The 14,830-nt window shown below is 37.2% G+C and overlaps 2 protein-coding genes across 4 annotated transcripts in view; one reads left to right on the forward strand and one right to left on the reverse strand.

The window, feature by feature from the left end:
- LOC131439487 (spastin) overlaps positions 1–14,830 on the forward strand; it is a 40,949-nt gene that overhangs the window by 9,550 nt on the left and 16,569 nt on the right. The window lies entirely within an intron of this gene.
- On the reverse strand, positions 7,639–9,307 carry LOC131439501 (aminoacylase-1-like). The gene is made up of 4 exons (XM_058610600.1): positions 9,125–9,307; positions 8,547–9,035; positions 8,289–8,476; positions 7,639–8,229 (listed from the first exon to the last, which is right to left on the reverse strand). Exons 1-4 carry the CDS (start codon positions 9,237–9,239, stop codon positions 7,795–7,797), a joined length of 1,227 nt encoding a protein of 408 aa, XP_058466583.1. The 5' UTR covers positions 9,240–9,307; the 3' UTR covers positions 7,639–7,794.

Raw genomic sequence — 14,830 nt, forward strand, 5'->3', positions numbered from 1 at the left:
GAGAACAAAATTTTATCTGAGGTTGTTTCACTGTTGAAATTTTTTTTGTCTAGCTGAATTAGTCATAACTTTGGCCTCGTTAATAGTTAAAATTATAACTCAATTTAGCCTCAGCTACAATCTCTCATATGTAAATATCAATATTATATCTAAGTTTGTTACAAATTTTATACAACTTTTCAATTGTTGTTACCTATTTTATTGGGGGGAAAGGTTTTACCGTGCAAATCTTGAAAGATATTTCGTGATTCAAAGATGAAATTGCATACTTTTAGGTAATTTGGGCTTACCAAAAAAAGACAACTGGTTTCGAACCTGGAATTCATGAGAATCAGGGTATGAGAGCCCACTGATAGTGGGTGCATTTTTTGCATCATATAACAACTAGTGTATGCCACTATCATTTCTACCTGTACATGAATAACAATGGTGTTATTTTAGAACTATGAGCAAGCTCTTTGTTTTGGGTGATGAAGAAATATTGTGAATTGACGGAAATGACTAAATTGAGTGATACATATTTCTTACAGGTAGGGTAACAGAGGTATTTTGGCCCACTTTAGGATTGATTTTATTTTGACCCACTTTGTAAAAATATCTACCAAATGTTGTAATATCTTTGAAAACTCCTTCCGCAATAGGTAATTTAATGTGATTGGCTTCAAATTGATCCAATATGGGTTATTTAGCATCGATTAAATCCATAAAGTTTGTTAGGTGGGCCAAAATATATGAAGTGGCCAAAATACCTCTGTTACCCTACTTACTGGATCTGGAGAAAAAAAACGAATGAATGCTAGGTTTTTCTTTGGATTTGGCTAAAAGCCATTTTGAAGGGGAACAAAACCGTTTTCACTATTCTGTACGTTTCGTCTTCGACTCATCAGTGCAGAGCAGTTCAATTTGAAGCGCAAAGCAGAGTATATAGTAAAGTATAGTAATGAATGAAAGTGTTTCAGTATTTTTCTTCCTTGTATTTTCATATAACATTCGAACCAGTTCGTTAAATGAGTAAATTGCCTGTACGTGAATTTGTGTCGATAGACCGGCGTATTTGATAAAAATGTGCACTTAATTTACTAGGAGATGACTAAACCGAATTTCGCAAATTTCGATTTTCGCAAAATCGAAGAAAAAGTTATATTTGCTTACACTATCGTTGGATTTTTGTTATGATCTGACTTCCTCAGATGCTACAGATGGCTGAGTACGGGGAATAGCAGCTTTGTGCCCGGTTTTAAGCTGTTTGAAATTATTGCTCTGGATTTTATAACACATACGTTCGTTACAATCACGACTACAAGTAGATTCTGAATACAAGATTAATCATAAAATAACAATCTCAAAGTTAAATAGACTAAGATTGAACGGGTCGTTTCTGAATTGGCTTCACTTATATCTTACTGGTCGCGAAATGATAGTGAAAATAGGGGACTGTACAACCTTACCATTCGCCGTTATCTCTGGAGTTCCTCAAGAAAGCCACCTTGGACCGTTTATATTTTTACTTCATCTCAACGATCTAAATTTTTCGATCAAGCGCATGAAACTATCGTTCGCCGATGACTTTAAATTATTACATGTCATCAAATCCACAGCTGACGCAGAGTTCCTACAAAGGCAGTTAAATAATCTTACTAACTGGTATAATATCAACAGAATGAATTTGAACACATCCAAATGCTACGTCATCTCTTTTAGTCGCAAACAGTCTATAGTCAGTTTCGACTATAATATTTCACAATTTGTTCTGGAACGTACATCGTCTGTGAAGGACCTTGGTGTTCTCCTGGACTCTAAGTTAAATTTCAAGGAACACATTGAGTTGTCTATCTCCAAAGCCTCCAAGCTGCTAGGATTCATTTTCCGCGTTACTAAAGAATTCGATTATGTACATTGCTTGAAAGCATTATATTGTGCCTTAGTTCGCTCTACCCTCGAATACGCCTCGGTTGTCTGATCACCGTACTGCCAAAACGATATCCAACGCATTGAAGCAATTCAACGAAATTTTGTTCGATTTGCTCTGCGTCGGCTTCCTGGGAGAAACCCTTGGAACTTTTCAAGTTACCATGCCAGATGCAAACTGATTTACTTCGATTTGTTATCTGTCCGTCGCGATGTCAGCAAGGCTACTTTTGAGGCTAATCTCCTCCAATCAAGAATAGACTGCTCCGAGCTCTTACAGCATTTACAAATTGATATTCATCGCCGTAATCTTAGAAACTATTCTTTTCTTAGGACCCCCTATGCTAGAACTAATTTTGGGTATAACGAGCGTTTTGCCAGCATGTGCGGAACATTCAACCACTGTTCCAATTCATTTAGCTTTAATCTATCACAAAACGTTGTTGAGCAATTGTTTCTAGAGTTACTATCTAATTAGTTTTAGTTAGTTTAGAAATACTATGTTTAAGTGAAATGTATCATTTGGATGATTGTAATCTGTTGATGCAAAAAAGAGGAGGTTTTATGCCTGTTGAAGAACAACTTTGACAGAAACTAACTCCACCGGGCTTTTCCCTGCTCCAAATAAACAAATAAACGAAGTACGATTGGCTCCAATCTAGTAACAACAGAGCAAAATATATAGATTTGATTAGCAAGTCTTGATGGTTGATGGTCAACCAATTAGTCATATTAGTTTCCGATATCTACTTCCAGAAGCCACGCAAGTAGTGTTGAAAAATCATCGAAATGGAACTTTCATTTCGGTTTTATTGTTTGTGGATTTCTCATTTTTCCAGCTTATTATATTCCTGCTTACAATAAATTTCTTTATTAACAATCGAGATAGGCTGAACTTCGTCGATTGTCCGGGGAATGTTTTATCAATGGAAGTACTTCCTTTCTGTGCGTGTTACATTCTAAGTCAGTGATTCCCAAGCTGGTCCCTGCTACCCAACTGTGAGCGCTAGCTTATTTTTAGTGGGCAGTAAACTTTAAATGGTCAACAGGTGGGCAATATGTCTCAAAAAGTGGGGTTTTCCAATACAAAAAAATCTATAAGACAAACGTTCTTCGAATTATTGTATAACATTAGTAACAATTAGTGTTGCCACATTGATTAGTTTTGACTGCTTGGAATGCGAGTAGTTTGGACTTTTGCTTCGATGCCATTCTAACAACAGAGAAGCAAATATCAAATAACAAATAAGTAAAATTTATTAAAACAAAAACTGTTGTGTTTCGCATGAAATTTTTTGAAGTTTAAACACTATATAAGATGTCGGAAGTTTACACAATTTCCGTATCTTGTCCAATATCAGGCTTTAATATGGAGATCTGCAGAAATACTTTTCTCAGACGGACTTTATTTGAAGATTTGACTATATCTTAAATACAAATGTTCGTTAAAATGTGGAGATAATTCATCCTATAAATCAGTTCATTTGCGAATTCAAAATTATTCAACGTTTGCACCAATAAATTTACGAGTAAGGTTCATTTAAAATTCCAGATTTCAAGTATTGTAGTATGAAACTGTTAGCTATTATTATTTGTTAGAAGTTAATGAGTCGTATGAAACTGCTAGCTATTTTGATCTCAGTCCTTCATAATTTCTTAGAAAAGCTATCCCACACCTAGGAAAAACATACAGTTTTGGCCACATATGCCTAAGCCAACAGGTTTTGTGTTTTCGATTAAAAATTTTGAACACATCTCACCCTGTTATTCCGGCACCGAAAGTGAGATCCGAACAAAAGCCGAAAGCAATCTATTTTTATAGACGTCGAACCTTTTATTTGAGTCCAAGTTCGTGAAAATCGACTCGGCTGTTTGTGAGCAAAAATGAAGAGAGTTCCGTTTTTTAAGTTTTCGTCCAATATTTCTGGTACTTCCGAGAGCTGGAAACCGGTATAGCCGATATCGGTTTGTTTGATCAGCAGCTAGCCTAATTTGAACTAAATTCAGATATTTTTTTCGTTTTTGTTGCATTTTCTATATATGAGTCTCTATGACAGGTAGCAAGTTCATACTCACTACCCTGTATTTCCGGAACCGGAAGCCGCATCTGGATAAAATTCTACATTAAACATAAGGAAACATAAAACTTTTCATTTGAATTTGAGTTTGCGAAGATTGTTTTAGCCGTTTCTGAGAAATTGGAGTGATTTTCGGCAGTGGCGTCTCGTGACAAAATTTACGGGTTGTGCACTGCTTATGTGGTATGAAATCATATGTAACAGTTCGTTGTAAGTGAAAATTAAAGATTCAGGAATGGATACTCGCTTGTGTTTTTCAATACAATGAAGTAATGTACTTTTGGAGGCGAAGTTTTTATTGAAGTTATTTCGTATCATCGATGCAATAGAAGAATTCGATGCTCTATATGGCGAGTGAACTTCATTAATAAAATCGAGAAACTTTCATCAATAAAACCGCTTGGACGTTGCAACTGAGACATCAATTTGTTTCCAACTGCCATAAGCAAAAGTCACTGAAGCCTCTCTTGAAGGTGTGCATACAAGTTCTCACAGAGCCAAACGTGACAGAGAAAACAACAAATCTTAGAGCTGAGTTGAGTAATTACTTCTTTGCTTGAATCTGTGCAGTAACTCTTGAACTAATTGAAATTTTAAGTTAGTTGTATATGAGATGAGTGTAAATACACGCAATTTCGGTGCACAAGACAAAATGCTCGAGTTCAGAACGCCTACAGCAAAGCGATATAAACAGATTGTTTTGCTGTCATTGACCAGCAAACGCAAGTAGCTTAGGGTGAATTTGTGCATATTATGCTGTGAAGTCTCTCATTATTTAACATTCGGTATCTAAAATCTAAAAATCTACAAAATAATTGATTAACAAATTATATAATACAATTTGATTGTGCAGTGCACGAGGTGCACATGAGGACGAGACGCCACTGATTTTCGGTTTGGAACACATGAGCACTTTTTCGGTACTTTCAGTACCAGGAACGAGGACCCAAAGTCAACGTATTTGGTCATGTTCTAACCATACCTGTCTTATTACAAATTTATACGGCTATTTGAATATATTTTACTCGATTTTTTCGTGTCATGTATAAAAACACACTCCTGAAAATGAAATTTTTATACTTATCAGTCTGTAATTTCGGAACCGGAATTCGCATCCGGATGAAATTTGGTAGAATTATATGGAATTGTAACACCTTTTATTTGAACCTAAGCTTGTGAAAATCGGATGAGCGGTCTCTGAGAAAATCGAGTGCACTTTTCTAGCTCATTTTGAACATTTCACCCCATAACTCCGGAACCGACAGTCGAATCCATATGAAATTCAATAGCAGGCTATGGTTAGGCTATGGTTAGTTGAAGAAAATCGGTGAAGCGGTCAAGTGCATTTTTTTTGCACGTTTTACCCCGTTATTCCCGAATTTTTGTTACATACACACAGACACGCACCCACACAGCAACTTTGTGTACTCGATGAACTGAGTCGAATGCGCCCTTTGAGCCCCGTTTTAAAAATCGGCTTTCACAGTGATTGCATATCCTTTCTATATGAGAAAGGCAAAAACGAAGAATTTCTATTCACTTGGGTCAAAGCTGTTAAAAATTGAAAAGGTTATGCTAATGTATGAAACAACTTTTTTGTTCTTGTACAATATTAAAAAAATTTTTTTTGATGGATCCCTAAGAATAATTATGAAAACATGAGTTATATGAGAAAGTCATAATAACACTAAAGGATTTCTTTCCGTGTAGTTCTTCAATTCTGTAGTACATTTTTACGTGAAACATAACGGCCCTTGTTATAATTGCTGCCTACTAGACTTATTACCAGTTTTGAGAAATAACGTTTCGAAAATCGCGACAATTTTTCCCAAGTGATTTTCAGGCAAAAAAAATATCGATCAGAAAACTTCAGTACTCATTTTTAGTAATTAGCCGATTTAGCTTGAACATCATACGTAGAAGTAACAGGAGTGCAGAATATCGCTACGCCAATTCAAACACTGCGCCTGCTGTGTGTTTGAGACAAGCACAATGCTGCGCTCCTGTTACTTCATGCTAAACAGCGTTTTACTAGGGTTTTATCTAAATAACACATGGATCAATAAGTCCCTAGACTAAAGCAGAGATGGCGCTCGTAGTAAACCAGTAACCACGTCTTTCTAGAGTACTAACCTTTGCTTGAAACGGATCAAAATTTTAAGTCGATCCGACAAGAAACAGCTGAGTTATCGAGGTTGGAGTAAAGTCGTTTTGTAGTTTGTTTAAAAAATGGAAAAAACCGAGTTTCGTGTTTTGATAAAACATTGTTTTTCAATGGGTAAAAACACCGTTCACGCGAAACAATAGATTGAAAAATGTTATCCGGACTCTTGTCCATCAAAAGCAACGATTTGTCGGTGGTTCGTCGAGTTTAAACGTGGTCGTACCACGACACAAATGACGCGGAACGCTCGGGTAGACCTGTGGAAGCCGTTACACCGGAAAATGTGAGTGAAGTGACAAAAATTATAATGAAAGATCGTAAAGTGAAGCTCCGTGAGATTGCTGAGATGACACAGATATCATATGGAAGTGTATTTACTATCCTTCATGAAAAATTGAGCATGAAAATGGTTTTTTCCAAGTGGGTGCCGCGATTGCTTTCGATGGAACAAAAACAGCAATGAACCAAACAATGAAAACAATGGCGAAATTGAACGAATTGGGCTTTGATCTGCTTCCCCACCCCCCATACTCGCCAGATTTAGCCCCCAGTAACTACTGGCTCTTTGCTGATCTTAAAAAAATGCTCCAGGGAAAAAGATTTGGCTCAAATGAGAAGGTCATCGCTGGAACTGAAGCTTATTTTGAAGCGAAAGATAAATTTTTTTATAAACATGGTATTGAAAAATTGGAAAAACGTTGGAACCATTGTATAACCCTAAAAGGTGATTATGTTGATGAATAAAAAAAAATTTGCAAAAAAAATGTTTCCATTGTTAGTCTCGGGACTTATTGATCTATGTGTTAAGTAGTACAGTGTAATCAACCAGCTGGAATTAAAACAGCCTTTCGTCTCTTTAATCACTATTTGGAATTATATTGACCACCTTACGTGCATCAAAAATATCGCAGTCGTTATTTCTCAGTTGCATTTCAGTGGCGAATTTATTCCGAAGAGATTTTTTTTATTGATAAAAATATAATAATTTAATCTTGCACAAATCACTTCGGTGTCGAACTGAAGTGTAAAGGAAATTCTGCATCGAAATATCATCGAAGACTCTTCTTTCTTTCGATTACCGCTTTAGCGATATTTCTATGGGCGAAAATTCGTCATCAAGTTTCGCTGACACAAAAAATCTCATGTGAACTTAGAGGTTCAGAGTTTTGTAAATGCTTGTTTCATGAATGAAAATTTCGGAAGTGATTTTTTCACGAGTGCTAAAGAAATGATTTTTTTCTGATCATGATTTTCCCAACACTGCTTACCATAATCCTCAAAATATCTGAATGTTCGCTTCTGATTTGGAATTATATTTATAACTTGATGAGACATAAATATCCAGCTCAGATATAATTTTGAGCGCATCCTGTTATGCTCTGTTGATCGGGTTGAGCTGACATTAAAGTTGCAACTTTCAGCGGTTCTTTTGATGCCAGAAAGAAAATAATTTCTTCTGATGGAAAATGTCGGCAGTACGGGAAAGCATAAACTAGACAATATATAACTACTGTATATTTCATTGTACATGAAAAGTGATACGAAATAAATGGAAAAGTGACTCGTTTCCTACCGCCGGCCAAATAGAACAATAGAAGTACTTTTATGTTGATTGCTGTGTTGTTTAAAACAGCCTCGTACCGTTCAAACATTTGCAACAGCTGAAACGATTTCCTTGTAAATGTCGATACCCTTAAGGAATGTTTCTGCGTGCAAATATTCGTCATGATCATGCAGCAACACCGGAGTTTTATTCATCGGGGAAAATCCAATTGCTGGAATTCCTAAGTCACGCAGATATCTCACGTCTGTCGCTCCCGGATTGATTTGGGGACGTACCCGCAGATTCATTTTATCTACAGCACCTTTGAATGCTACCCAGAAAGGATTCGAAGCATCCAGCTTGGTTACCGCAGTTACGGGATTCTTTACATCATGTTCAATACGAATGCCTCCGCCAGATTCTTTGCACCACTTTTCCAATTGAGCGTCGAATGCTTCTAAACTGATATCATTAGAAACTCGAATATCAAAACACAACATCATCTCCGGTGGAACCACATTGCCTTGAATTCCACCCTGTAAAGGACGAAGAAAATTGGAATTTGATTCCATCCATCATTGTAGCCTTCACCTACCGAAATCATCGTTAGATTCACCGTTGTGATATCGCCTATCGTTAGCTTTCGATCGTTCTTCAATTTATTCTCTTCCATTTCACGGTAATCCATCATTCTGTCCAATAGTTTGCGTGCCTTCTCACCGGCTGTATCTTCCAATAGCAAAGAGCCATGACCCGGGGTGCCAGATATGTAAAAGTTAGCCCCTGAAAACAAAAAAAAGCATTCATCCTCGTACAATATTCTCAACACAACCATATTCATCCTTCCACTAACGTCTGATGTAGCGTTCGCCGTAGAACAGTCGGTAAACGTCTTCCTCGATGGCATACCCTTCGTCAATAGCGAATCCCCAGTTGAGTTCCTTGAACCGATCCGTTCGTACGAAATCCCGCATCCCAAGTTCACCTCCGATTTCTTCATCCGGCACGAAAGTTAAGTGAAGTGTCCTCTTCAGCCTAACCCCTTCGCGTTTCAAAGCCCGAACCACGGCCAAAAATTGCACACCAACACATTTCATATCCTGCGAACCACGACCGTAAATTCGCCCTTCCTGATCCATATGGGCCGAGAAGGGAGGATGCGTCCACTTTTCCGGATACACCGGTACAACGTCCATGTGAGAGTTCAGCATAATTGACGGGGCGGCCGAATCGGAACCCTGCCAGGAAATGATAACGACCGGTTTGCCTGGATTTACCTCCACCACCTCCGCTTTTAGATCTAGTGAAACGGCCTGCCGGCGAAGGAATTCCACGCATTCATCTTTATGGTTGTTGTTGTTTTTTTTTTGCAAACAAGCGTTAGGTTAGTGCCGATGTAGGGAATGACAGTTTTTTTTATAATTGTCTTACCATAGCAAACATCAGGATGCACTGATGGTATTCTCAAGTATTCTCGAAACACCTGAATATCGAGGTTACTCTCCCAGGCTTGATATTGCATCTGCTTGTGCAGAGTAGTTTCCATTTCTGTTGCCTTTATCTAACTGAAACAACTTTTTCCGAAAGTCATCTTTTTATGGAGGGAGTTAAATCGTTACAAACACAAATTCGTGTCATAATGGAAAGAAGAGCCGTTGCGTTGTCGAGCTTATCACTTGTTTGATTTGTTTTTATTTAGAGTAAATTTATAAGCATTTTTAGGATGCTAGATAAGGTTCAAGTTTTCAACAGAAGAAATATTATGTCGAACTGTTAACATTTATGTTAGAACTGTTCTAAATTCACGGTAACTACTTAAAACATTGTTTTTGGCGTCTTTTTTGATAAATATTACTTACGAACATTATTACCGAAACCGAAAACTGGGGACCGGTATGGCCGAAATGAGTTTATTTGACCAAGAATCATCCGAACGATTCCATATGAAACCGAAGGTCGATTTAGTTTTGTATTTTTTTTATATCTGTCACTATCAACTAGCAACGTTGTGCGATAAAGATTGAATAGCTTTTGTTACTGGACAGCTGCCAACCACCGTGTATTGAGTGTCTGAGAGCCAGCCGGTGTGTCAAACCTGAAATTCTCTCGATATTTCACTAATCAGAACGCTCATTGGATACCGAAGCAATTGAAGACAAACACGAGTTTCTCTTTGTTTACTTTCTCTTTTTATTATTATGGTCCTAATCGGTAATCACTTTTACATAATATTCTTATCCTAATTTAATTCTAACATAGTCACAACGTTTTGAATTTATTAAAACATATTCTCTTATTACTTAAATATCATTTTAGGTAACTCGTCATTAATTATAAAATCTACTTGGAGATATTATTTGAACCAAACGATTAACTTCTATAAATTATAAAATAAGCTGTTATTTTCAGACATTTTGTTGATAATTTCATAAACTGTTTCGAGTTTGTTTGTATCATTACATAATTTTTATTCTAATTTAGCTATTGGTTGAACTCATGGACGCAGCTGGGATCAGAACTAAGTCTTAAAAGGGGTCTTTATTAAATTGAAACTCCAATTTTCTTTATGAAATGATAAATAAGTTTCATGTATGAAAGGTCACGACAAGCAAGAATGTCTCGAACTGGGATATTGGATAGTCTACCTTGGGTACGCAAAGAATTTATTAGTTGAGATCTGACATCATACTCCACGCATGTCCAAACGACATGATCAATATCCCGATAACCTTCTCCGCAAGCACAATGATTAGTCTCGGAGAGCCCAATTCGAAGGAGATGTGCATCTAACGTGTAGTGATTGGACATGAGTCTGGACATCACACGAATGAAATCCCTACTCACATCCAGTCCCCTGAACCATGCCTTTGTCGATATTTTCGGAATAATTGAGTGCATCCACCGACCCAGATCATCTTTATCCCAAGAAGCTTGCCAGCTGGCAAGTGTTCTTTGGCGAGACGAGCTATAGAATTCGTTGAAAGCAATCGGTCTCTCATAAATTTTACCCTCAATAGCACCACGTTAGGCTAAAATATCGGCTCTTTCATTGCCAGGAATGGAGTAATGAGCCGGGACCCAGACTATAGTGATTAGATAATTATTGTTCAATATGTCGTTCAGGCACTGTTTTATTTTGCCCAGGAAAAACGGTTCAGTCTTGCCAGTCATGTTTGAGCGAATGGCTTCAATTGCACTCAGACTATCTGTGAAGAGGAAATAATGGTTTGGAGATAATGTTACGATACTATTTCACTCAAACTATAATGAACTGCTGCTAGCTCTGCTATACAAACAGATGCAGGTTCTTGAAGCCTAAATGAGGCCGAAACATTATTGTTGAACATACCAAACCCTGTCGCTTCTTCAATTCGCGATCCGTCCGTGTAAAACATTTTCTCAGAGTCAATATGCCTGAACTTACTTGAAAATATTTTTGGGATTTCCGTCGAGCGTAGATGATCCGGGATTCCACGCACTTCGCGCTGCATGGATGTATCGAAAAATAAAGTTGAGTCAGGGGCACTTAGGATGCTGACACGGATAGGAATATATCTTGAAGGGTTGATTTTCTGTGACATGTGATTAAAATATACTGTCATGAATTTTGTTTGAGATCGAAGCTCGACTAGTCGTTCGAAATTATTAATTACCATGGGATTCAGCACCTCACATCTTATTAGCAGGCGTAATGAAAGCTCCCAAAATCGATCTTTTAATGGAAGAACTCCCACCAGAACTTCAAGACTCATTGTATGTGTCGAATGCATGCAGCCTAAGGCAATTCGCAAACAACGGAACGAAAACAAACGCATCCATATTCCATCACTGAAAGTATCGTTGTTTGATACAATTTTATTAGATCTTGCGGATGAGCACCCCACCAAGATCCTGTTATTGTTCGAAAAAAATTTACTCTTTGTTGGTATTTCGTTATCAGATACCTAATGTGTCCTCCCCACGTGCATTTGGAATCGAACCACACCCCGAGGTATTTAAAAGTTAAAACCTGTTGGATCATTCTTCCCATCATATGGAGCTGAAGCTGCGCGGGATCATGCTTTCTTGAAAAGACGACTAACTCTGTTTTCTCCGCAGAGAATTCGATACCAAGATGAACAGCCCAAACGGACAAGTTATCTAAGGTATCTTGCAATAGCTTACCAGATTGAAAATGTTGTATACAATGTATAAAAATATCGAGCCGCTCTGTGCCAAATTATCGGCAATCACCAACACTGCATAGATGATGGAGTTGATTTGTATTAAGCCGTACTAATTACGAATACAACGGTGCTATTGCCGGTCTACAACGAACATTCAATTAAGTATTCGACCAAGCAACAAGTAAAATCAAGCGGAAGCGTTTCTTCAAAGCGTAATTGGTATTAAAAGGAGATTTCAGTAAAATTCTTCAGATTAACTTTAGAAAATTGCAATTTAGTGGTAAATTTATAATGCATATACCTTATGAAAAAAATTATTAAATTCTTTTTTGATCATAAGGTATCGCAATTAAATATCATATTATGTTGTACTTTGTTTAGTTATGATGTAGAATAAAAATTTCTCGATTAAATCGTTTACAAGAGATCTGTTTATTTTTTTTTTTTTGGAAAGGAAAAAAATGCTGAAAACCGGTCTTCGAACGGAGCCTTTGAGACCCAAAGTTTTATATATAATTTGACTCAGCTCGCCTAGATCGGGAAATACCTGTGTGTATGTGTGTATGGATGTGTATACATTTTTCAACGAATTTTTTTACCACTCGATTTTCTCGAAGATGGCTTAACCGATTTTAACAAAATAAGGATCGCTTGAAATTTTGCTACTATTAAACCATTGACCAAGTTTGAAAATCAATAGGCTGTCACTTTTTTTGGTCTATAATTTATTCATGAATCGTCGTTTGGTCTATAATTTATTCATGAATGGGCGCTTGCAAAAAAGAAGGAAGATCCACTTTTTTTATAGAAAAATTGTTTTCAGTGACGAAGCTTATTTCAGGTTGAAAGGATACGTCAACAAACAAAATTGCCGCATCTGGAGTGAAGACCAATCAGAAACATTGCATGTACATCTAAAAAAAAAGACACTGTTTGATGTGGATTATGGGCATTATTCGTGAAATACCGGCCGATATTTTGGAGAGAGTGTACCAAAATTGGACCTCGCGCATGGGCCATCTAAAGCAGATCCGCGGCCACCATTCGCATGAAATCATATTCAAACATTGAATTATATTGATCGTTCTATCGATTCCAATATAGATTTCGTAAATTTTCTCAAATCTGTTTTGTTTTTTTTTTTTTTTTTGAAAATCAAAATCCTAAACCTTTTAAAAAATCACCTTTTATAATGGTATAAGTGACATAACCGACAGAATGCGTTGTTTTTTTACCGCTCAATTTTCTCATAGATGACTGGACTAATTTCAACTCTCATTTGAAATTTACTTAGAGCCATTATTCAAGTTCGAAAATCGAATGACTGTCATTTCTGATCCCAGACACAACGAATTTCGATACACTTAGGCTTTTTTGAAAGCTATATGTGACGTAACCGACAAATGTCAGTTTTTTTTAAAGTGCCAAAATTTCTCGCAGATTTTGAAATATTGCCTTTCTCTACAAAAAGGTAACGAAATTGTAGGAAAAAATCGACTTTTGATCGGAGTTCCGGAAACCCCTTGTGTTAGATATCATTCGACACAGCTCGACGAGATTGAAAAATGTGTGTGCACATTTTTAAAGATTTTTCTGTCCGCACAAGTTTCTCGTAAATGGCTGAACCGACTTCTAGTATATGTCAATTAACCGACGCGTTGAGTCTGAGCTAACCGGAATAATCTGAATAAATTTGTGTTAAAAATTGGCCCAAATTATCACCACTAGGGTGATTAGGAAGAGGTTTTTTTACCACAGTGTTATTCCATATCTTATTATTAATAACGATATTAAAAACGTTTCAAATCGAAATAAAAACCACAAGAAGTCCTCAGTTAGTCCTTGTGATTTTGGACCATCGGATGAATTTTTTTCGAACGTATATTTGCTTTCACCGAATAGTGCAGGTTTCTCCGACCAGGACCTGTGAAAGCATTGCCATCAATCAATATTCGATTTAACATTATCGAGCTTTGTGCAAACCTCAGAAACGGTACGTGCTGAATGTTGTACACAAACTGATAAAAATATGAACCCACTACTGCGCGGCACACTGCGGAAATCCGAAAAATTGGACATGTCTGAGAGAGAGATAGAGACAGAGAAAAAGTGTTCGTAAGAAAGAACAGCCTTTTTACTTGAGGCAAAAACAACGTTGATGTTTACTGGCATTTCGTGTTTCAGGTCAAGAGCAGTCAGAGCTGCAAGCGCTTAAAAGACGCGATGACGATGGGGGTTTTTCACCTTTTTACCACCATATCCCGCCGTTTGAGTAACTTATTGATTTTCGCTGGTTTACTGATGTCAACATGTTTTACTTAGATTAAAATGTTCAGCAGGATTTTTTAGGATAAAAGTTATTATTACAGCGTATCCAATAATCGTAACTCTGTCATCCACGGTTTGACCATGGGATGAGTGTGAAGGTAAATACGAACATTGTGGCGTGAAGTAAATTATTATGGCTACTAATTTTTTGCGATATTCAGGATATTTGATGCTGTTTCAAGTATTTAGAACTTGAATCTTTGTCCCAATTTCACTCCATCCTACTGAAATGTGAAGGCAACAGTTGAAGATTCCAATTAGCACCAGCAACAAGAGAGCGCCATGTGATGTACCATTCGCATAAAATAAAACTCCCTCGAGTATTACATGGTGGCTTTGTTGTGCTATAGAGTGCATTAGTAGTCCGCCGACAAAACGATGATGGAGCCGGCCAACTAACACCAGAACGTCAGATGAAATTGTGCGTGAAATATGCATTCCCGTGGAGTATGACAAGCGAAAAGACGAGACTCACTGGCGTCAAACCAGGTTTGTGGGACTTTCCTTGAAAAATGAACAGCAGAGAAAGTGAGCACCGGGGAGATTTACTAATCAGATTTAAGTGGGACAAAGTAGGACAATGACATAAAAGTCTCACGGGCAAGAAGCATTCAGGCTTTCTTCTACTTGGGTGTGTGTGTGT

The sequence above is a fragment of the Malaya genurostris genome, chromosome 1 (assembly GCF_030247185.1).
Source record: "Malaya genurostris strain Urasoe2022 chromosome 1, Malgen_1.1, whole genome shotgun sequence".
NCBI classification, from domain to species: Eukaryota; Metazoa; Arthropoda; class Insecta; order Diptera; family Culicidae; genus Malaya; species Malaya genurostris.

What these genes read in the sequence shown, in the direction of transcription:
- LOC131439501 (XM_058610600.1), bottom strand. Translation starts at nt 9,239, where the DNA reads ATGGAAACTACTCTGCACAAGCAGATGCAATATCAAGCCTGGGAGAGT. An exon ending in CGGCGAACGCTACATCAGAC is followed by an intron (nt 8,477 to 8,546) that starts GTTAGTGGAAGG and finishes TTTTGTTTTCAG; the next exon opens with GGGCTAACTTTTACATATCT. An exon ending in TGAATCTAACGATGATTTCG is followed by an intron (nt 8,230 to 8,288) that starts GTAGGTGAAGGC and finishes CGTCCTTTACAG; the next exon opens with GGTGGAATTCAAGGCAATGT.